General features: G+C 42.5%; 2 protein-coding genes across 3 annotated transcripts in view; one reads left to right on the plus strand and one right to left on the minus strand.

Annotated features, from left to right (window-relative positions):
• The window catches only part of mettl25 (methyltransferase like 25), a 107,388-nt gene extending 96,503 nt beyond the window's left edge, over nucleotides 1–10,885 (minus strand). Inside the window, exons 1-3 of one of the 2 annotated variants that reach the window (XM_072485148.1) lie at nucleotides 10,526–10,885; nucleotides 8,512–8,664; nucleotides 2,130–2,236 (exon numbers count right to left, since the gene is read on the minus strand). In XM_072485148.1, the coding sequence (XP_072341249.1) occupies nucleotides 2,130–2,236; nucleotides 8,512–8,664; nucleotides 10,526–10,730 (465 nt within the window). In that variant the 5' untranslated portion in view covers nucleotides 10,731–10,885. The remainder of the gene's footprint in view (nucleotides 1–2,129; nucleotides 2,237–8,511; nucleotides 8,665–10,525) is intronic. The other variant, XM_072485149.1, reaches the window with a different exon arrangement.
• Nucleotides 10,886–10,895: 10 nt separating this feature from the next.
• On the plus strand, nucleotides 10,896–21,140 carry ccdc59 (coiled-coil domain containing 59). The gene is made up of 4 exons (XM_072485150.1): nucleotides 10,896–11,174; nucleotides 13,763–14,003; nucleotides 17,538–17,616; nucleotides 20,461–21,140. Exons 1-4 carry the CDS (start codon nucleotides 11,015–11,017, stop codon nucleotides 20,629–20,631), a joined length of 651 nt encoding a protein of 216 aa, XP_072341251.1. The 5' UTR covers nucleotides 10,896–11,014; the 3' UTR covers nucleotides 20,632–21,140.
• The last annotated feature ends 378 nt before the right edge of the window (nucleotides 21,141–21,518 follow it).

Genomic DNA, 21,518 nt, shown 5'->3' on the forward strand with positions numbered 1-21,518 from the left:
ACAGAAAGCAGTGATTGCAGGTCTGCAATTTGCTTCCGGCACTTTGCATGGTCTATGGTACTCTGCCTTTGTTCTGTAGTTGCAACGTGGAGCGCTCTCAAGGCTGCCTTGAGATCACTACATTGTTTTTGTAGCGTCTCCGCCTGCTTCTCTGTTTCTTTCTTTACCAGGACTGCGCGCTGCGTGTCCTGATAAGCCTTTTCATACAGGGACTGGAAACTACTCAAATGCGCCAGACAAGACTGGTGACCTCATTTGGCGTCAGCCACCTCTTCGTCCTTTGCTGCTAATTTCCTTCTTAATTCCAGGTTCTCTTTCTCAACCTCGCATACATCGACTTTACTCATACGATGTATGCCTTCTATTTCTTTGCGGAGCGTCCTGACGACCTCCTCTGTGCCTCGCAATTGTGCCAGACAAGACACAATTGCCATCGGCTTGCGCGCTTTTGCTAAGCTCTTTTTATGGATCTCACTCAGGTTCTCCCACCAAGTATGCCCTATGCTTCCGGGACCTGAATCGTCATTATTGCAGAAATCATTCCACATGGGCCATCCTTTGCCCTGAAGAAATTTCCGAATTTCCACTTCCCAAATGGGACACTGTCCCACTCTACTGCTGCCGGTCGCTGCAACCACAAATTCCACGGGGTTCATGAGGCGCTGCATTGCCTGCATGGCCATCTCTCCTATCCGCTTGCTTAGTTTAAATTTGGAACAGGTGGCTAAGGCGGTGTTGTAATTGCGGGTACGGCTTGCCCTAATTTCCGAAAATACAGACTTCCGACAGTTTTGACGCAACAAAAATCTATCCGTTTTACCTTATAGCCCTGTTAGTTACGCATGCATACACACACTTCCGAATTTTGACTATTAATCAGAACTGCTTGAACACTTGTGGTTTTTTTGTTTCCAATTGGATTCTAATTCAAAATTTCTTGGGTTCTCCCGGAGTGGTTTTCCACTTCTAGATCGGGTCCCGACAGGATGTCGCCAAAATGTTGCTCTTATTAGCCTTAGTTTTATTAGCTCTAATTCTGTCACCTTTGCTCACGAGTCGCCAGGTATCTTTCTGATAACTTGAACGTGAACCACGTGGCGGTATGATTAATAATGCAGCACACTGCTTAGTAAGAATTAAATCAACGGTCATTTATTCTATACAGCAATTAACACTTATACAATAATCCTACTATCTATATCAAAACCTACCACTACTGGCCAATACTTAACTTTAGGAATGGCCCACCAGGTCAGGGAAACGAATGGTCTTTCGAATTGGATCTGGCCTGCGGGATTCAAAAGGCTGATACGGGTCGATGCATAGGAGTCTCTATCGGGTAGCGATCGCTGGAGTCAAACTTACAGTTTCTTTGTCGAAGGTTCTTGCGAAGGTTGCGAGCAGGAAGAAAAGGGTCGATTTGAACTTGGCCCCTATTTTTATAGTTCCTAGGGGCTTCCCGCCTCTCGGGGCGGACCTTGACCCTGGTTCCAAGTGATTAGACTTGGTCCCAATCACTCGGTTCGATATGCTCCAATAATGGGGCATTCCTTGATCGGGGGGTGGTTGCCCACCTTTCTTTGTGTTAGCCTCTCTTGGTGCCGAGAGGTCTGGAGTAGCTTTACAAATGTTAATGTATAGCAATTGTTCCCGGGAATGGCTGTTCACTATGCAGATGGCTGGATTGTTGTGATGTTAAATGGCTGCATGATTTGATCTGCCTGGCTTCCGCCAGGGGCGAATACACTGTTTTACCTGCAGCCGTCCGTTTGAGTCCTGTTGGCTGCTTTTCCCATCAGCCTTTTCGGTTAGCCATTTTATATCGGATTTTGGCCAAATTAATCGGGAATCAGCCATTTTAGGTGGCTACACTACTAAAGTTGAAATACTGGCATTCCACCAGCACTACTTTTGCATCATCTCATACTCCGTACATGGGAAGAATGGCAGTGAAATGAAGTTAATTCAGAAATAAGTGCCTGCATTTTCCTGGCATATTCAACATGGTTGGGATAAAAACGATTTCAGACTAGTAACTTCAGAGCCACCTTCAAAAAATTGGTTCTTTAAACGGATTTGGAAATTGTTCTGTAACTACACTGCAAGAATGGTTGGAAGTTCTCTCTTACCTGTTGAATGTTGCAATATTTGGCGATACATGCAATGACTTCAGACATCACCTCAACCTCATGGGACTTCTTTGAACTCATAAACGTGCTGGTTTTTAGGAACATATCTGAAATGAAATGAAAATGAAATGAAAATCACTTCTTGTCACAAGTAGGCTTCAAATGAAGTTACTGTGAAAAGCCACATTTCGGCACCTGTTCGGGGAGGCTGGTACGGGAATTGAACCAGGTGCTGCTGGCCTGCCTTGGTCTGCTTTCAAAGCCAGCGATTTAGCCCTGTGCTAAACCAGGCCCTAAGAGGAAAGGCAAAATACTGAAAAATTGCTAGGTGTTTACACAAGAGGAGACTAACTATATTAATCACCTCCCAGAAATACAAACTGCAATAACATTATATAACAAAAGTCTAGGTATGGGGAAGAGAAACGCAACTTACAGCCACCTGTAAAATGGGCATAAAGCTTCGAAATTTCACATTACACACAGTTGTGCCTAATCTAGATCAGAAATCTGCCGGATGTCATATTTCCTTGGATGATTTACTGGAACAGTTGTGAGGCTTCATAATCATGCAAATGTGGTGCAATGGCTGTTATAAAATGTGATTGTGAAATCCAGGTGCGCCCGAGTGTGGGTCTGTGCTCTGCCTGGTTCGAACATGCCGTGAGTGATCTTACCAGCATTCTTATTGGACCAAGTCATTTTCAGTTATTTATTTGTGGGCCCATAAAAAAAGAATCTCCAGCTCACCATTGATATGTACAAGGCTACCTCACCACAATGGCTCTGCCCTTCCTACTGCTCCTCCCCTACCAAGGCCCATTCTGCCAGCAGGCTCTGTGCGAGAATAGGCAGATTTCCCATCAATCCTCCACCCCACCAACCCCGGCTGGTGAGCTTTGGTGCTCTATCGATGTGGCACGCACGGCTGACTAACAGCATTTAACCCCAAAGGCTTGTGAAAGTGGTCCAGTTCTGTACCCTCTGCCCCAGTTTTAGATGCAACTTAAATTTTGCTGCACAATGTCAGAATCTCAACTACAAAATCTAGGTTTAAATCTGCACTGCCCCACTTAACATGATGATGACATGGATATAAAGCTACTAACCTGTAAGGATGACCCACCAATGTGACTCACAAGCCACGCCACGGCCGAGAGGCAGGGAAATTCCGGCCAATGACTTAACCAGAACCATTTTATTCACCATTTCCACAGGAAGTTAGTGTTATCGTGAGTAAAATTAGACAATAACAGATTGTGGTGCGCTACACAGATATATACCTATCCCCTGTCACACAAGTATGGAAATCCTTCTTTCTACCCGGGACGAGGACATATTTTCCGACAGCGGAGGAGTCTCGGCATTGGCCGCCAGCAGATCTTCCAATCCAACTCATTGGACATGCTGCCGGAGAACCCACCCCGGCTAAAGATTATGTAATGATCTTCATGTTTGCTAATTATATCAAGACACATTTCTGGTTCCCCTAGCTGTAGCCAATTTAAAGTAGAATTTGTGATTGATTTGTCTCACAATGGATTTAACATTTGATTTTCACGATGAAGATTTTCAAGGTGGTTATCAGTCAGTTTCGTTGAGAGGTGAAAAGAGGTTTGGGGAAAATGGGGGGTGCGGGGAGAATCAGCCATGTGGACTAAGCTTGGCCTATCCTTCAAATACAGATGAAGGAAATGTGGATGTGGTACACATGTACTTTGCTTTTTGGAAATAATAATAATAATAATAATAATAATAATAATAATAATAATAATAGCTTATTGTCACAATGAAGTTACTGTGAAAAGCCCCTAGTCGCCACATTCCGGTGCCTGTTAGGGGAGGCCAGTACCGGAACCACACAAATGACATCAAGGGGAGGTTAAAGCATATGCAATTAAGCAAATAATGGAAACTTAAATTTAAAATAGCTTGGAAGTCAGGAGCAACGAGTCGGGCAATTGCTCAGAGTGTTTAGAAGCAGGAAGCAGTGCCCCATAGAGTTTTGTTTTGTGATTGCTTCTAGTCACTATGTATATCAATGATTTGAGTAAAATGCTTGAGGGAACACCATCCTAATCTGCAGACTTTACCAAGATAGGCCATGTTGCAAATAATAGAAATGAATCAGTTGATGGACTTGCCAAAACGGTGCTAGAACAAATTCAACACATTAAATGTGAGATGGGAACAATTAGGTTCAAGGAAGTAACAGTTACCTTCAATGGGAAAAATAGTGATGTTGAAAAGCAGAAGGCTTCTGGGAGCATTTCAGATTTGCAAAGTAATTAAAGCATCACCTCAAATGGATAAAACCATAAATACTGGGCTTTATGGAAGTGTGGAATGAAGAAGTTGCAATGTTATGGTAAATTCATATAAAACCTTTGTAAGATTAGGTTAGAGTACGATATACAGTTTAACCTCCATACAGTAAGAAGGATGATGAAGCATTAGGGAGGGTATGAAGCAAATTCACTAAGACGTTGCTCACTCAGTAAGAGGAATGGAAATATGGAGAAAGCTTGAAAATTGTAGCTGTTTTTGTTAGAACAGAGTGGATTGCAGGATATTTTGAAATATATGAAAATATGGAAGTTTGGATAGAGTAGTGAGAAACAGATTGTTTCCACTGATTGCATCCTCTCTGACGAATGCAGGGTTTTAGATATATTGGATTATAAGCATTTGGCAAGTAAAGTGTTACAAGCCTGGGTTAGAGTGTGTTTGACTGCAGTAGTCATGTTTTTAAATGAATCTTGTTTTGCAAGACCAGAAAGCTTTTAGCAGCCGCAAGTGAAATTGACCACCGTAAAAGCCTGGGTTCATGCACTGTTGTTTGACTAGGGGAGTCGTTGGGGAGTTAATGTGTTTTCAGCCTGGGCAGTTAATTTGGTTCTATCTTAGGGAGATGATGTCATTGCTGAATGGAGCGAAGGCATTCAGACATTTTGAGAAAGTATTTTTGATTGAGTTCTGATATGGCTAACCCTTTATCATAAGTAAAGACTTTTGCTCTCACAGTAGGATAGTTAAAAAAAGATTAATAGTATTTAAAGCAGTGCAGACTTGTCTGATGACAAGTGGGAAGCTGAAACAAACCAGTTGAAACAGCTTTTTGAAGCCATCCAACCAGAGTCTGCCATCCAGCCAGGTTCTAACAGGAGCCAAAGCTGTTTTGCGAAGCAAGTATTACTCTGTGCCATTGGGATGTAGGATGGATTGAGAGATGTGTGGTTTGTTTTCTCGCAGTCTAATTGGGAAAAGAGATAGTAATAGAAATAGCATTTACTGTATTGAGTAGTATTGTTTAAGGGGTAATTGTAAGCTATTTTCAAGTGTGACGTTAAGAATTTAATATTGCGTTACTAATAAAGTTGTGTTTTAAAATACCAAATTTCTATTTCTTCATACAATCAGTCCTGGAGCAAAGTATTCTTTCCACAGTTTTTAAAAATAAATTGAAATATTGGAGTTTCAGTCAGTATCCTAGCCACTGTGGAGGTCTGGTCTGGGTTCATAATATCTCGAACAAGGGGACATAGATGGAAGAATAAATATGAATCTTTAGGGCAGGAAGCAGGGGAAATATTTTTGCAGAGGGCTGTAATGCTATAGAACGTACTACAGTTAGTAATTGAAGATGCAATCATGTCAATTTTTAAGACGAGTTTAGATAGGTGACTGATGCAAATGGCAATAAAGTGATATGAGAAGAGATTAGAATTGTTTACATGAGGTATAAACATCAACATGGTCCAGTTGAGGCTAACATGTTTTTTCCTTGTTTTGTTTTCCAATTTCTGTGTAATTCTTTGAATATATAACGTATGTTATATATGTTTGGAGCCTCCATCTAAATATTAAGCCCCATGTAGTGTCACCAAGCATACTCAACTTTTCTACACTTTTCTCAAAATAAATATTTCAGGGGGAGGAATATTAACATGAGAGGATAGGATTGGGATGGGATTCAGGGTGTGAGGAAACTGGCTCCAACTCGCCAACATCTGTGTTTTACTAAAGTGAGACAAGGGGTAAATAACCAATCCATTCCCAGAAAGAGGCCATTCAGCCTATCGACTTTGTACTGACCCTCCGAAAGAGCACCCTGTCAAGGCCCATAACCCCACCTAACCGTTGGACACTAAGGGCAATTTAGCATGGCCAATCCACCTAATCTGCACATCTTTGGACTGAACGAGGACATTAGAGCACCCGGGGAGAACCTGCAAACTCTACACAGTCACCCAAGGCTGGAATTGAACCCAAGTCTCTGGCGTTGTGAGGCAACATTGCTAACCACTGTGCCACCCTGCATATGTTAGTGAGGCTGGAATCTCCAGATCTAACCAGCTTTGCAGGTTTACCTGTAGCCAGATGGGTTTCTCAGGCCTCGAGAAACCAGGCAAATGCATTGAGGCAGGGAAAGCCTCTGGGAGAAGGCAAGCGCCTTCACAACACTCCTTGTGGACTGAGCGAAGCAGGTAATCTTCCTCCCAATCCCCAAGTTCACCCACCATCAGACCATGCACCTGCCGAGCCCCACACACACCATATAACAAACGCCACAATTGATTGGTCACCCCACGATCAGGAATCAGAGCCTCTCTCCCTGGGATAAGGGATCAGACCTCTCCTTGGGATCAAATCTGTCTTGAGACTGTACCCACACACGCCTCAACCTTTTCCCTAGGTTGGCCCCACTCCTATCCCCAAAGTTGGGGATTAGGCCTACCTACGTCTGTGGCTTTCTCCAAATGCTGCCATCTAACTATAAGCCAAACCCGTCAACAAGGTTGACATCCAGATAAGGAATGTTTCAGGGCCATAATCAAAGGCTATACAGTCAAGACACCACAGTATGCTTGGAATCACAGACTACCAGATCCCTCAGTTCCCAGCATCATTAAATAAAAACTCCCTCATTGAAATCAGATGCAATATCATATAACATACAGTTGAAAATTCAGTAACACAGACTAGGTTCAGAATAGACATGGCATCCTGCACAAAGCTACTTGATATGTTTTTGATAAACTGATGATTACGATAATAAAGGGTGGTGATAGAATATTAAATGATTGAAGAGAGGACACAAGGGAAGATTGAAGTAGCTTTCCAAAATAAATAATATGAAGAAGAAGCCAGGTATTTTCTTAAAGAAATCAGGAAGTATGGAATCCGAAAACGTTTAACAATGACAAAGTAGGTCAGAATTTAATCTAACTTTCGGATTGAGATAAAATGGTAAAATTTGACATTTTATCAGATCCTGGAAGAAATAGTGATGTGCAAAATTAACAGGGAAAACAAATGTAAATAGTAACAGGGCAAGAACTAATACCCCATTTGGAGTATTGCGAGCAGTTTTGGACCCCATAATCGAATGAAGGATGTGCTGGCCTTGGAAAGGGTCCAGAGGAGGGTCACAAGAATGATCCCTGGGATGAAGAACTTGTCGTATGAGGAATGTTTGAGGTCTCTGGGTCTGTACTCGTTGGGAGTTTAGAAGGATGAGAGGGGATCTTATTGAAACGTACAAGATATTGCGAGGCCTGGATAGAGTGGACGTGGAGAGGATGTTTCTATTTGTTGGAAAAACTAGAACCAGGGGACACCATCTCAGATTAAAGGGACGATCCTTTAAAACAGAGATAAGGAAGATTTTTTTCAGCCAGAGGCTGGTGAATCCGTGGAACTCTTCGTCGCAGAAGGCTGTGGAGGCCAATTCACTGAGTGTCTTTAAGGCAGAAATCTTAATTAATAAGGGAATCAGGGGTTATGGGGAGAAGGCAGGAGAATGGGGATAAGAAAAGTATCAGCCATGATTGAATGACGGAACAGACTCGATGGGCCAAGTGGCCTAATTCTGCTCCTATGTCTTCTGGATCATTTAAATTCAAGAGTGGTTGCTTATTTAAACCATTTCCCTAATAAAAAAGTGAGAACCTAGAGGTGAACCTGATAAAGGGTATTATGGTTATGAAAGGGTAAAGGTAGAGAACATCTTTCCACTTGTAGGGAAGACCAAAATTATTGGCCATAAATTTAAGATATTCCCAAATAAATCCAATAAGGGATTCAGGAGAAATTTCTTCACTCAGAGAGTGGTCAGATTGCGGCGCTCATTACACGAGGAGTAGTCAAGGTGAATAGCATGATGCATTTAAGGTGAAGCTAGATAAGCACATGAGGGAGAAAGGAATAGAAGATTACGTTGACAGAATTAGGTGAAGATGGTGGGAGAAGGCACCTGTGCAAATAAAAATCGGCACAAACCAAATTGAATGGTCTATTTCCATGCTGTACATGTGTAATATGTGAAGCAGTCCACATTGCATTAAAAAATGACTCAATACAGAACTTGCGATTTCCAAACCTTTTTGTTTATCTCCCCACATTTCCTGTCGCATGTCATCTAGGGGTGTGCACACTCCAAGGTTTGGCAGAGCGTGATCCTGAGTAACTCTCTTGTACGCAGCCACATCGCTAAGTTTTTGGGACTGATCCCATACGGAGGCACCTGTTCTTTCTGGTTATGAATAAAGATAATGTTTAAGCAATAACTAAACCTGAGCTCTAATAACTAGTGTTGCTTAAAGAAAAAGTGAAAAAATAACTTATTAATCCTTTTGAGCACTATTTTATGAGACAAAATCCACAATATTTCTACAGGAGAGCTTGGAAAGCTTTTTTCCTGTATCCAGTGAATATAAAATACATAGCAACAGAAAATTGAATTTGTGGTAAACTTTTGAAACAATTTCAAAGGCATGAAGAGTGATTTCAATGTTCAGTGTTCCATGCCACTCATTAGTACACATCACAGTGGGGAATGGGACTATCAGACAATATCAGGCAGGAAGATTCTCAGGACAGCTGCAAGTTATTCTCAGTCTGTAATTTCCTGGATTATCCTTGCCACCCTGCTTAACCAGAGGAACAACATTAGTTATTCTCCAGTTCTCTGGGATCTCACCTGTAGACAGTGAGGATACAGAGGACTCAGCAATTTCCTCCCTTGCCTCCCTCTGTATTCTGGGGTAGATCCCATCAGGCCCTGGGGACTGAGCTACCTTGATTTTTTTCAAGGCATCCAGCACCTCCTCCTTTTTGATCTCAATGTGACCAGACTATCTACACACCCTTCCCCAGACTCATCATCCACCAAGTCTGTCTCTTTAGTAAATACTGATACAAAGTACTCATGTAGTACCTCACCCATTTCCTCTGGCTCCACACATAGATCCCCTCCCCTATCCTTAAGTGGGCCAACCCTTTCCCTGACTACCCTATTGCTCTTTATATATGTATAAAAAGCCTTGGGATTTTCCTTAATCCTGTTTGCCAATGACTTTTCATGACCCCTTTTAGCCCTCCTGACTCCTTGCTTAAGTTCCTTCCTACTTTCCTTATATTCCTCATGGGCTTTGTATGTTTCTAGCCATTACAAATGCTTCCTTTTTCCTTTGGACTAGGCTCACAATATTCCTCATCATACGAGGTTCCCGAAACTTGCCATACGTATCCTTCCTCCTCACAGGATCATGCCTTCCTGAATTCCTATCAACTGACATCTTAAAGCCTCCCACATGGCAGATGTTGATTTACCCTCAAACATCTCCCCTGCTCTTCTTCAAATAACATGCTGCATGGTTCATTGATCAGACCGATGTTTGTGAAACTTTTCTCTACACACATTAGGCTGGATGTGGAGACAGGGTTGGAAGCAGGCGGCCATTTAATGGCAAGGTTGCATGATTGAAAGACTGCAATAGTGGCCACATCTAATCCCGGGAAGGTGATTTCCCTCTATCCAATATCCCTACCAGCTTTAAGAATCTTCGCTTCCATGTTGAATGGCACTTGCATTCCCTGACCTGCCTCAACAATGGGGCTATGGAGGCTGAAGAGCAGCCCCCGCTCTGATTTGGCTTGCAGCATTGACTGTCTAGCCCGTGTTATTAAAGATAATGCAAGAGTGGAGGCAGCCAATGAAGCTGGTTAAGCTTGTCTCCTCAAGCTTAACCACCTTCTGGAGGATTGCGCTGCCAGCAAATATTGGCTCAGGTACCACATATGGTCCCTGCATCGGGTCCCCAATCCGACAAGAAAGTCCAGTCCATTAGTACATTACCACAGTGACTATGCTTTGAAAGTACTTTTGTGAAACAATTTTGGGGGTCCCTGCATGAGCTCATGAAAGGTACATATAGAAAATGTAAGGTTATTTTTTGAATGGTTGCTAATCCAAAGCCTGATCTGGTTCGCCAATACTTGTGGCAAGGGTGAACAGGAGCCAGATGCTCAGCTTCTCTTGCAGGTTTTGGTACAGATTGCTGTCAGCTCTGCTCCATGCACTGGTCAGTCAGTTGATGCAAACCCCTCCTTACCCACTCCAGGGCTGCCTTCCTGCTGATCGAGGAGATGTGAGGTGACAGCTTCAGGCGGCAGGGCCACGAACTCATTCCAAACGTCTTCGGTATAGAAGTCGACGGTGTGCACGTTTGCTATTTTGAGGTAAATGTCGAGGAACTCGGTGAGAGTCTTGATTTTGCTCTTCACCAGCTCCAGCCCGACATCAGTGGAGGGGAACATTGTTGAGTGAGTGATGCTGCCTCAGACTCTCCAACACGGGGGAACCCGAAAGGAGAACAAGGTCCCTCCACACCCGGGAGAATGGAGACGCCAATGTCCCGCTCGGCTCCCGGCCGCGTTTTCCGCTTCTGCAAAGCCCGGCTCTGATCTCCCTCGGATCCGGTCGTCGCATGTTGATGACGTACCGGTGAAGATGGCGTCCGGCTCGCGGAGAGGCAGCGGCTCCTTTAAGATGAGAAGTCCCCGCGGGCCCCGGACCTGCTCCCGGCGGCGGCTCCTTTAAGATGAGAAGTCCCGCGGGCCCCGGACCTGCTCCCGGCGGCGGCTCCTTTAAGATGAGAAGTCCCGCGGGCCCCGGACCTGCTCCCGGCGGCAAGATTTCAAAACAGAAGCACCGCTGGAAGGCGAATCATTTTAAGAAAGGCTGGGGCAGTGTTAAGGAAGGTGAGGACTCTCTCGGCCGCAGCGCTGAGCTTACCAGAGCCCAAGCCCACCGGACCTTTCAATGTCTGGGCGGCCGGCAGCACAATAATAACCGACCTGTAAACTTCTAATCGGAGCAGTCAATCTCCCCCCTCATCTAACACAGCGAAACCCAGACTGTGCGGGTAGTGTGCCCGGCTGCGGGAATTAGGAGACAGTGAGGAAGGTGGACTTGAGGTCAGCTGGCCTTGGTGAATGGCAGAGGAAGCTCGATGAGCCCACACATAGCCCACTGCCAGACCTTAACAGGGAACTCAAAGTTTACCACCCCCCCCCCCCCCCCCCCCCCCCCCATCCCTCTGCTTCTCGCCCAACTTTGCCCATTCTTACTTGTTACCATTGACAGGTTAATTCACATCATCCCACTTGACCCCAGTGCTACTGCTCCATCGTCCAGATGTAGAAACGTTGGATGATTTTTTTCCCCCCCTCCTTCCCCTTATTTCCATTCTCTTTAGCCTGGGGAACCCATGGTGTTCAGTCAACTTGCAAAGACGAGGCATTCAAAATATGTCGTTATAGCTCAGATTCTCTCAGGCCAGCAAACCTACTCATTGCATTGTCACAGTATCATCCGTATAAGTAAAAGTAAAGTCACTATAGTCTCAGATGACCATAGGCTGCTTTCCCCTCTTGAGGGGGAGAGCTGACTGGTGGCGATTTGACCTGAGGTTCACCACACCTCAGGCAAGACGCAAAGTTACGAAGACAGGGCTTCATGAATAATCTCGGCCTGTAGAGATGTAACGGGCAGCTACATTACAAAGCTTTGAATCTGTACTGCAGAACATGTTTAAAGTAAGTTTTTAATGGGTTCCTCACAAAATTAGTTTTGACTGACTCTAGAAGTGCTCAACAGATCTGTAATGGCTGGCACAAGTTGCAGACATAATGTTTCGGCTCGATAACCTTTCATCAGAACTGCAATAGTTTACAGATGTAATGTGTTAGGGCAGCATTGTGGCACACTGGTTAGCATTGCTGCTTCACGGCACCGAGGTTCCAGGTTCGATCCTGACCCTGGGTCCCTGCCTGTGTGGAGTTTGCACATTTTTCCCCATGTTTGCATGGGTTTTGCCCCCACAACCCAAAGATGTGCAGGGTAGGTGGATTGGCCACGCTAAATTGCCCCTTAATTGGAAAAAATTAAGTGGGTACTCTAAATTTATAAAAACAAAAACAAATAGATGCAAAGTGTTTTAGGCATGTACAGATGCAGGAAAAGGATTGAGGAAAAATGGGATGAAAGAACATTAAAAGATGCGATTAAGGTGCAAGGCAGGAGAGGTTCAATGACAAAAATTAGTACAGGGCAAAAGCAAATGGTAATGGGACAAGTAAGGAAAGTAAATGAGTCTCCAGGAGGTGTAAATGGGAATAGCAGAATCTTTACCAACAGTTCCTGTCTGAACCAATGGGCATTGGCTGTGATCTGAAATTATCCTACCTAAATGATAGTCCCAAACACTTGTCAAGTAATTTATGGAAAAATGTTCCTCAAGTTTACATTGAACTTCACTTGGAATGGTTTAGGAGGCTGGGAATAGCATGGTTAGAGTGGAAGTGCAGTGGAAAATTAAAATGAAGCTTGCAGACTGAATAAAGTGGCCACACAACATGTGTTTGGTCTTCCCAGTGAAGAGATTGCATCATGGGTAGTGAATAGAGTATACTCAATTGAAAGGAATACAAGTAAATTACTGTTTCATCTGGAATGATCATTTGGGGCCCTGGATGGTGTGATGAGAGAAGTGAAAGGTCAGGTTTTAACGTTGCATGGGAAAAATGGTATCATGGGCAATTAGTGGGGAAATCTGTCCAGTAGTTGCATCATGCTGTAGGTGGGGGGAATGATAAAGGAAGATCAGTTCGGCCCATCAGGTCTGCACCGGCTCTTGGAAAGAGCACGCTATCCAAGCCCACACCTCCACCCTATCCCCATAACCCAGTAACCCCACCCAACACTAAGGGCAATTTTGGACACTTCAGGGCAATTTAGCATGGCCAGTCCACCGAACCTGCACATCTTTGGACTGTGGAAGGAAACTGGAGCACCCAAAGGAAATCCACGCATACACGGGGAGAACATGCAGACTCCGCACAGACAGTGACCCAAGCCGGGAATTGAACCTGGGACCGTGGAGCTGTGAAGCAATTGTGCTAACCACTATGCTACCGTGCTGCTCTGCCAGTCCATCCATGTTCTGTTTAAACTGTAGAGATGAGCTCCTCCAGAAACTTGCATATAAACTATCAAATTGTTGCACATAACAGTGCCATTTAAAATATGAGGAATTAATCTTTTGCCCCTATTTAAATATTTGTTGGGCCACCACTTGAGTTAATTGTTTAATGTGTGTTGCTATGATGTACTCCCCAAGTTTCTAATTATCTTCTGGGAAATGGTAACAAAATTACCTTGAGTTTTAAAAATTGTTAAGCAATGAGCAATTTGAGGTGAGTATAAATCCAAAGTTGCTATTGATTTGATGTCAGATACATTCTAGAGTCTTGGTTGATACTTACCTGGTAATATTGTTCTCTTACAGGGAAAGGCTTTGCTTTCCAACAAAAGGAGAAGATCAAGCATGAATACAAGAAGTTACTGAGAAAAGAAAAGAAAGCACAGCATCCTCAAGAAATACAGTTCACTGAGAATTACCCAGATCATTTACGCCACCTGTATCTAGCTGAAGAAGAACTGCTTAAGAAACATTCAAAGAAAGTCAAAAAGAACAAAACTGTAGCAATAGATCAACCAGACTCCCAAGAAGAAGAAGAGACAAAAAAGTAGGTGTTTTGTTTAATGATAATCTTGATTGTCACAAGTCGGCTTATATTAACACTGCAATGAACTTACAGTGCAATGTTCAAACTTCTAAATTCATGTGCAAAGAAATCTTACTTTTACAATAAGTTTTTCATGATCTCTGTATGACCCAAAGCATTTCAACAGCCAATTAAATACGTTTAAATTATGATTACTGTTGTCATTTAGGAACGGTTTGTAATTCTTGTTTTAATTTAACCACCAGCATATAACAATTGGCAGTTAGTAATCAGTAGTAACTGTTTATGGTGTTTGAATATTGTTTCCCACATGCCTGGAGATTTCCATTCTAAGTACAGAATACTGCATTGCCCGTATTGAAAGACATCTGTCTTATGTGGGCCCATTCCCCCAAATGGCTGATTTGTTAATTTGGTCTATGTATATTCTCGTGTCATCTGCAAATCTATATATAGTTTGTTAACCATACAATCTATTTTGGGAATAGAGAACATAAACAAATTAAGCAATTGATAGATCTAGCAAATCTATTTCAGTGTAAATAAATGTAAAGGAGTACAATTTGCTTTGGGGGGGGGGGGGGGGGGGGGGCGGAGAACAGAGAATGAAAATAGAGCCTAAATATTAAAATTCCCTGGTCTTGGGGAATCCAGGGCTACTGATCAGAAATCTTTTAAAAGAAGACAGTTTATTGAGACGAATTCTGGGAACAGATGGACATCACAATTCAAACAATGTCACGGCTTGGTAGACTAGTGGTAGCAGGTGACCCAAACGGACATGGTCGATGAGAAACGGTGAGATACAAGGTTATCCATGTGGATATGATTTTAGAGAAGCAAATGAAAAAGAAGCCAAGAACCTAGAGTTTGCCATGCCTTACCAACTGGTACCAAAATCACACAAACCAGCTTATAACCTACACCAGTGGTCATAGAGAAACAAAGCTGGACTACATGGTTAGAAAAGAACATGCAAAGTTATTCCTAAGTGAGGCACTGACCACCCAACATGGAGTCCTGATGGCAGAATTGATTGCAAAGAAAGCAAATCAGCAGCAGACGGGAGGTAAACATAACCCCAGGTGATGGAAACTCAAAAGATCTGCAAGGGAAGGGGGAATTCAGAGAGCAGATGGAGAAACCAGCGAAGAGAATAAAATAAGTCACGACAGACACTGTGGAAGCTGAAGGAACCCGGCAGTAAACCTGATTAGGAAAGTGAGCAAATAAATGTGTGCAAGATCATCAGGAAGGAGAAAGGCTGGAAAATAAGCTGAATGGTGGAAGAAAACACAGTGCAGGAACAGGGCTGAAAGAAGAAAAATAGCATATAAAGGAATGCAAAGAAGCTGATTTCTAGACAAAGATCCCTAACCATGGGAAAAATTTATGAGAGTCTAGATACCAAAGAGGGGCAGAAAATATCTTCAGTGTAGCAGTTGCTGAAGAGTGGTGAGCATGAAATGTGGGAAATATGCATTTAATCAAGGATGCAGGTGGAGTTACCTTAGTGAAAGAGAATGATCGAGGTGGGGCCAATACTTTAACTGACTTGTGACTGAAGGAAACCTGAGAACAAAGAATAGGTAGCTGCAAGTCCAGGAATGACAACTAACACCAATCTGAAAGAAATTAGAGCAGCACTGAAAGCAATGAAAAACGGCAAAGTAATAGGACCAGCTGAGATACCAACAGACGTATGTGTTTATCTGGCTGGTTGAATATAGAGTCCAGCTAGTCAACTGTCTTATGATGAAAGGGAACATCCAAGGACATGGAGCGAAAACATTTTGGTACCCAATATTCAAAGGAAAGTGAGGCATTCAAGACAGACATTCAAAATTACCAAGGAATTAAACTCTCCCATACTTTCAAGATATGGGAGAGAGACATAGACCAGAGACTGTGGAAAAATAGTGGGAATGCATGAAGGTCAATTCAAATTCATGCCATGAAGAAGTACCATCAATGCCATTTTTGTTTTGAGACAAGTGATGAAGAAATATTGGGAATGCCAATGCAACATGAAGATTGCATGAATTCATCTAGAGAAGGCTTATGATTGGGTGCCTAGGGAATAAGTCTGGAGCTGTTTTACAGTTCATGGAGTCCCTGAAATGTGCAACGACTATTGTTGAACATATACAAGGACTGCCAGAAAGAGTAAAACAACTTGGGGGAGACCAAAACTTGATTTGATTACACCAAGGATTGCCACTGAGCCTCTTTCTGATTATCATGGATGTTCTAACTGAATAAATGAGACGGAGAGTGCCATGGTCAATGATGTTTGCGGATGACATTGAACAATGTGGTGGGGATGATGGGAATGTGAATGAATATCTAAGGAACAAGAGAAAAGCACTGAAAGATTAGGATATGAAGATCAGTAGACCAAAGACCCAATATGTGGACGTTAATTTGAGCCTCAGAAAGGGGGTTAGAATGAAAGTGAAGATTGTGGATGAAGACTTGGAAAAAGCGAGTACCTGGGGTCAATGTTGGTGGAAGATGGAAATTAATCAACATGTTATTTGTGATTGGAGTAATTGCAGGAAGTGCAGTAGAAAAGTATTGCTGAAACTAGGAGGAAGAATCTACAAGACAGTTGTGAGACCGACCTTGTTACATAGTTCAGACAGCACCAAGACGAGCGGAAGAATGACAATACTAATGAGATGCGGATCTGAAATGGACATGTGGAATAAAGGACAAAATCAACAACCTGTCCATCAGGGGGATCAGTGAAGATTGTGGGAGCAGCAAAGAAAGTAGCCGAGGAGAGATTAAAATAGTTTGGGCCTTTGTTTCAGAGAAGAAGAGAGGAAATGTGGTGAGGTGAGTGATGGAGAATGGGACTGCCAGGGAGAAGGAGAAGAGGAAGGCCTAAGACCAGATGGAAAGGTGTGGCAGCGTGAGATGTAAACACAGCAGGATTGGAAAAGGAATAGGTGACTACGGGAATTAAATGGAGAAGGGTGATCAACAAGCACTATGGCAATCCCAAGTAAAGTGGGAGAACTAAAAGAATAGTGGTATTGAGGAAGGCATAGGGCAAATAGAATTCTGGACTTTATTTGTGGAGACACTGTAGAGAGGGTAAATAGTAAATGATAGCTTGATGAATCGATACCAGGAGCATAAATTGTTGCTTATTACTAGAAGGGAAATGTTAGGAGGATTTATTTTTCATGCAAGAATTATTAGAATATCCAGTGTGGCTATTTGAAACTAAATAAATCCCAACATTTAAAATGCAATATGGTGAGCACTTCCTGCGAAAACACAAAATGAATTTAGAATAGCTAACTGATATGGAGCGAGCAGAATGGGACAAATGGCAGGCATCTGCTAAAATTCCTATGCTTCTGTATTTGGACTGTGTACCAAATCTGCAAAATTGCAGAGTGCTGACTTCAATCACTGCTAAGTTCTGGAAGATAAATCTGTGGTGGATGTCCCATGGCTGAAGATGTTTACTTCAATGCAGCATTGAAGATCATTTGTTTTCATTACACTTTCTGATTTTAGGAAAAGGAGAAAGTCATCCTATCAAAAGATCAAAGAAGAATATGAAAAAAGACGGGCAGAACAAAAAAAACAGAAAGAGGTATGTTTTTTGGAATTGAATTGAAGTGTGATTTTGTGAACTATCATTTGGATCATGTTTCCAATTATGGTTTTAGAAATGCAAGAATGCGGCAAAATTTTAAACTGGAGAATCAATACAGACTTTCATTGACATAAACAGCAAGGATTTAATGGAATAGTAATATGATAATTAGAAATAGAATTTAAATGTTCTGAATTAACGAGCATTTATTTTTATCCCGGTGCGCATGTAAATTTTATCCCTAGAGCATTAAAATATTCTTATTGCAAAATTGGATCTTTTTGACTGGTACAGAAACTAAAATCACATGGGATTCGGGGTGGGCTGGGTAGATGGATACAGAACTGGCTTGGTTGTAGAAGACGGAAAGTAGCGGTGGAAGGGTGTTTTTTCAGAATGGAGGTCTGTAGCTAGTGGTATTCCGCAGGGATCAGTGTTGGGACCTCTGTTGTTTGTAGTATGTAAATGATCTGTAGGAAAATATGGGTGGTGAGATTAGTAAGTTTGTGGATGACACAAAGATTGGCAGAGTTGCTGATTGTGCCGAGGATTGGCAGAGGATATATATATATAGATTGGAGACTTGGGCACAGAAATGGCAGAAGGAGTTTAACCTAGACAAATACATAGTGATGCATTTTGGAGGATCAAAACTAGGTATGAATTATACTGTAAATGGCAGAACCTTTAAGAACATTAATATATAGAGGGATCTGGGTGTGCAGGTCCACAGTTACCTAGAGGTGGCAACACCGGTGGCCAAGGTGATTAAGAAGGCATATGGCATGCTTGCCTTCATTAACTGGTGCATTGAGTACAAGAGTTGGCAAATCATGTTGCAGATGTATAAAACTTTGGTTAGGCCGCATTTGGAGTATTGCATGCAATTCTGGTAACCACATTATCAGAAGGACGTGGAAGCTTTGGAGAAGGTTCACCAGGATGTTGCCTGACCTCGAGCGTGTGTTGGCTGTGAGGAGAGGTTGAATAAACAAGGATTTTTTTTCACTGGAAACATGGAGGCTAAGGGAGACCTGACAGGTTTACAAACTAGGCATAGGCAGGGTGGATAGTCAGAGGCTTTTTCCAAAGGTAGAAGTGTCAATTACAAGGGGACACAGGTTCAAGATGAGAGGAGGAAAGTTTAAGGGAGATGTGCGAGATAAGTTTCTCACGCAAAAAGTGGATCATACCTGGAATGTACTGCCAGAGGATGTGGTGGAAGCAGGCAACATTTAAGAGGCAACTGGATGGGTACCTGAATAGGGAGAAAATAGAGGGATACTGACCGAGTAAGGCGGAATGTTTTTTTTTTAGGTAGGGCATCCTAATTGGCACAGGCTTGGAGGACCGAAGGGCCTGTTCCTGCGCCGTACTTCTCTTTGTTCTTAAATATCTGCTAGAAAAAAGTTGCACTTTTTGTTTTGATCAGCCTTATCAATTTGGCCTGTAACCTTAAAAGAATTTAGTTTGTGAACCCCCAGTTCTCTCTGTTTGTACGACCCCTTCAAACCAGTTTGTTTAAGTTGCTTCTCCTCATTCTTTTCAAAACGCATTCGCATTTCATCTGCTTTGTGTCTTCCCATTTTCATCGGCCCATCGAATCTGCGCCGACCCTCCAAAAGAGCACCCCACCTAGGCCCTCTATCCCCATAGGCCCATCCAACCTTTGGACACTAAGGGGCAATTTAGAATCATGAATCCACCTAACCTCTACATCTTTGGACTGCGGGAGGAAACAAGAGCACCTGGAGGAAACCTACGCAAAAAACAGGAAGAATGTGAAACTACACACATTCACCCAAGATCGGAATCAAACCCATGTCCTGGAGTTGTGAGGCAGCAATGCTAGCCACCGTGCCACCCACTTTTAGTGTGTCTTTGTCCTCCTCCACCCAGCTATTACTCTCCTCACTATTTGCTACATTTCCGAACATCATGTTGCCCACATCTACAACTGTTTCTTAGTATCATTTCCAACTTTCTTCTCAACTAACTGACTTGTTTGTATTCCTAATCTTCTTCTTAAGGTGTTTCCTGAGACCTGATGAAGTTAATTAGTAGGTGGCAGGGATTGTCCTCTGGAGTCTTACTAATGTATCTATCCCAAAGAGAGCAACTTCTGGTGGTTCTCTGTTGCAAGGTGCAGCAGCTTCTGGCGGCTCGCTTGCAAAAGCAAGGCCAGTCCAAGTGTGAAGCTCTCTCATTAAGGCACTGGAGGAAGATATGAGGCAGAAAACTCAAGCCCCTCCCTCTTACAGCTCATCACATCCCACCCCATCTCATTGAGTACATATGGGTTAAGGCAAAATGGAAATTAACGCACACTGAGAAAATGACCTGCTGAGGCTGAACCTGAAGAAGTTCTCCAAAATACAATTCCCATTACTGCCCTACTGCCAATAACTAAGCACATCTGCCACATAACTCTGATCTGTGCCAACTTACCTGCAACTGAAAGTTCATTGATCTATGATAACACTGCCAAAAAGATATCCAGTAGATATCAGTTTTTCTGCAACAGCGTGATCATAGATTCACTTGAACCTCCTTCCACCATCTTAAACATTCAGTACCTTCACCACCAATGCATATTGTCAGCGATGTGTGCCGTCTTACAATTTGGAACTCTCCAAAAATGTGCCCATCAGTAAGCTTCTATTTAAGCTCACTCTCTGTGAATTATAACCATGTACGACATGCAGTGCCAAAATGTGAATGTGTTGTATCAGAGAATACTTTCAAAGGATTGTCATAAATCTCTTAACCCCACTCAACCAATAATGTTCCAGAGTTATTCATGCAAAGTGTACTTAACTTTCTAAATATTTTTTAATAAAGGCAGCTGAAAAAAGTCAACAAGAAAAGGAAGAGGCCCAGAGGAAATACAAGGAGCTTAAACTGGAAAAGTACAGAATTCTCAGCAAAAAAACAAAAAAGGGGCAGCCAAACCTGAACATACAGATGGAATACCTGCTTAAAAAAATACAAGATAATCGGAGTATAAAATAAGAAAACCTACTTTTGACCTCAACAGTGGCAAGAACTTTGATCTCTTATGTATCCCATTTTGTGAGTGTTTAAAATGTTTCCCTTAATTGGCATTGCCCCTCAGCTTGGGTAACCTGTAGTATGCCATACTGACACTGCTAGCAAAATTGTTTATTTGCATGTCTGTAGATGTACACCCAGCTGGTCAGTGTAATTGGTCCAATGCAAAGAAGGTGCAAATCAAACAAGACAAAAATACACCTGAAAAAGTAGCTTGTCCCTTTGGAAAAATAACTTGTTCATCAAAATAGCTTGCTTAAACTTTATGTACAGGATACGTTTTATATTTGCAAGTTTTGAAGTATTCACTTTAAATATTTAACTTGGGAGTGATGATTCTTCCATCCGTTTGCTCAAGGAAATTTTTCCTGTGGAAAGTATTATTGATCTTGTTGTAAAGAGTGACCAATGGGGGATCGAGCAACTTTTCTTTGATATCTGATATTAAACTATCTGTGATGCAATACAAAGTCTGCTATTCTTATACTTGTGACGTTGAATGATGTCTTGATTGGAAAACTGAACACTCTCTGCATTTGCAGTACAATGTTGGATTTGAAAATCAACTTTTAACAAAGCTAGATGCAGAATACCCAAAAATATGTTTTGGCCCCATGTCAGAAGAACATTCCCCAGTGCACTAGTCTGAATTTTGCTATCCTTTTACCCCTGCTGATTCAGATTGCCACTTTGAACTGAACTGTAGTCAGTATTTGTTTTTTGCTGTGAAGTGTCCACTAAGAACTGATTAAGACTATTCAAATTCATTTTTATAGGACCCCAACAGCAGCCGTAGACTTGCATTCCGTCTATCTGGACTGGTTTCAATTAGTTTGAGTTGGAAAAAA

Source organism: Scyliorhinus torazame, chromosome 19 (assembly GCF_047496885.1).
Source record: "Scyliorhinus torazame isolate Kashiwa2021f chromosome 19, sScyTor2.1, whole genome shotgun sequence".
Lineage (NCBI taxonomy): Eukaryota > Metazoa > Chordata > Chondrichthyes > Carcharhiniformes > Scyliorhinidae > Scyliorhinus > Scyliorhinus torazame.

Excerpts from the sequence above, each read along its gene's own strand:
- ccdc59 (XM_072485150.1), top strand. The coding sequence starts at position 11,015 with ATGAGAAGTCCCGCGGGCCCCGGACCTGCTCCCGGCGGCGGCTCCTTT. Across the intron at positions 11,175-13,762 it reads CTGGGGCAGTGTTAAGGAAG|GGAAAGGCTTTGCTTTCCAA; the intron begins GTGAGGACTCTC and ends GTTCTCTTACAG. Across the intron at positions 17,617-20,460 it reads AACAAAAAAAACAGAAAGAG|GCAGCTGAAAAAAGTCAACA; the intron begins GTATGTTTTTTG and ends TTTTTAATAAAG.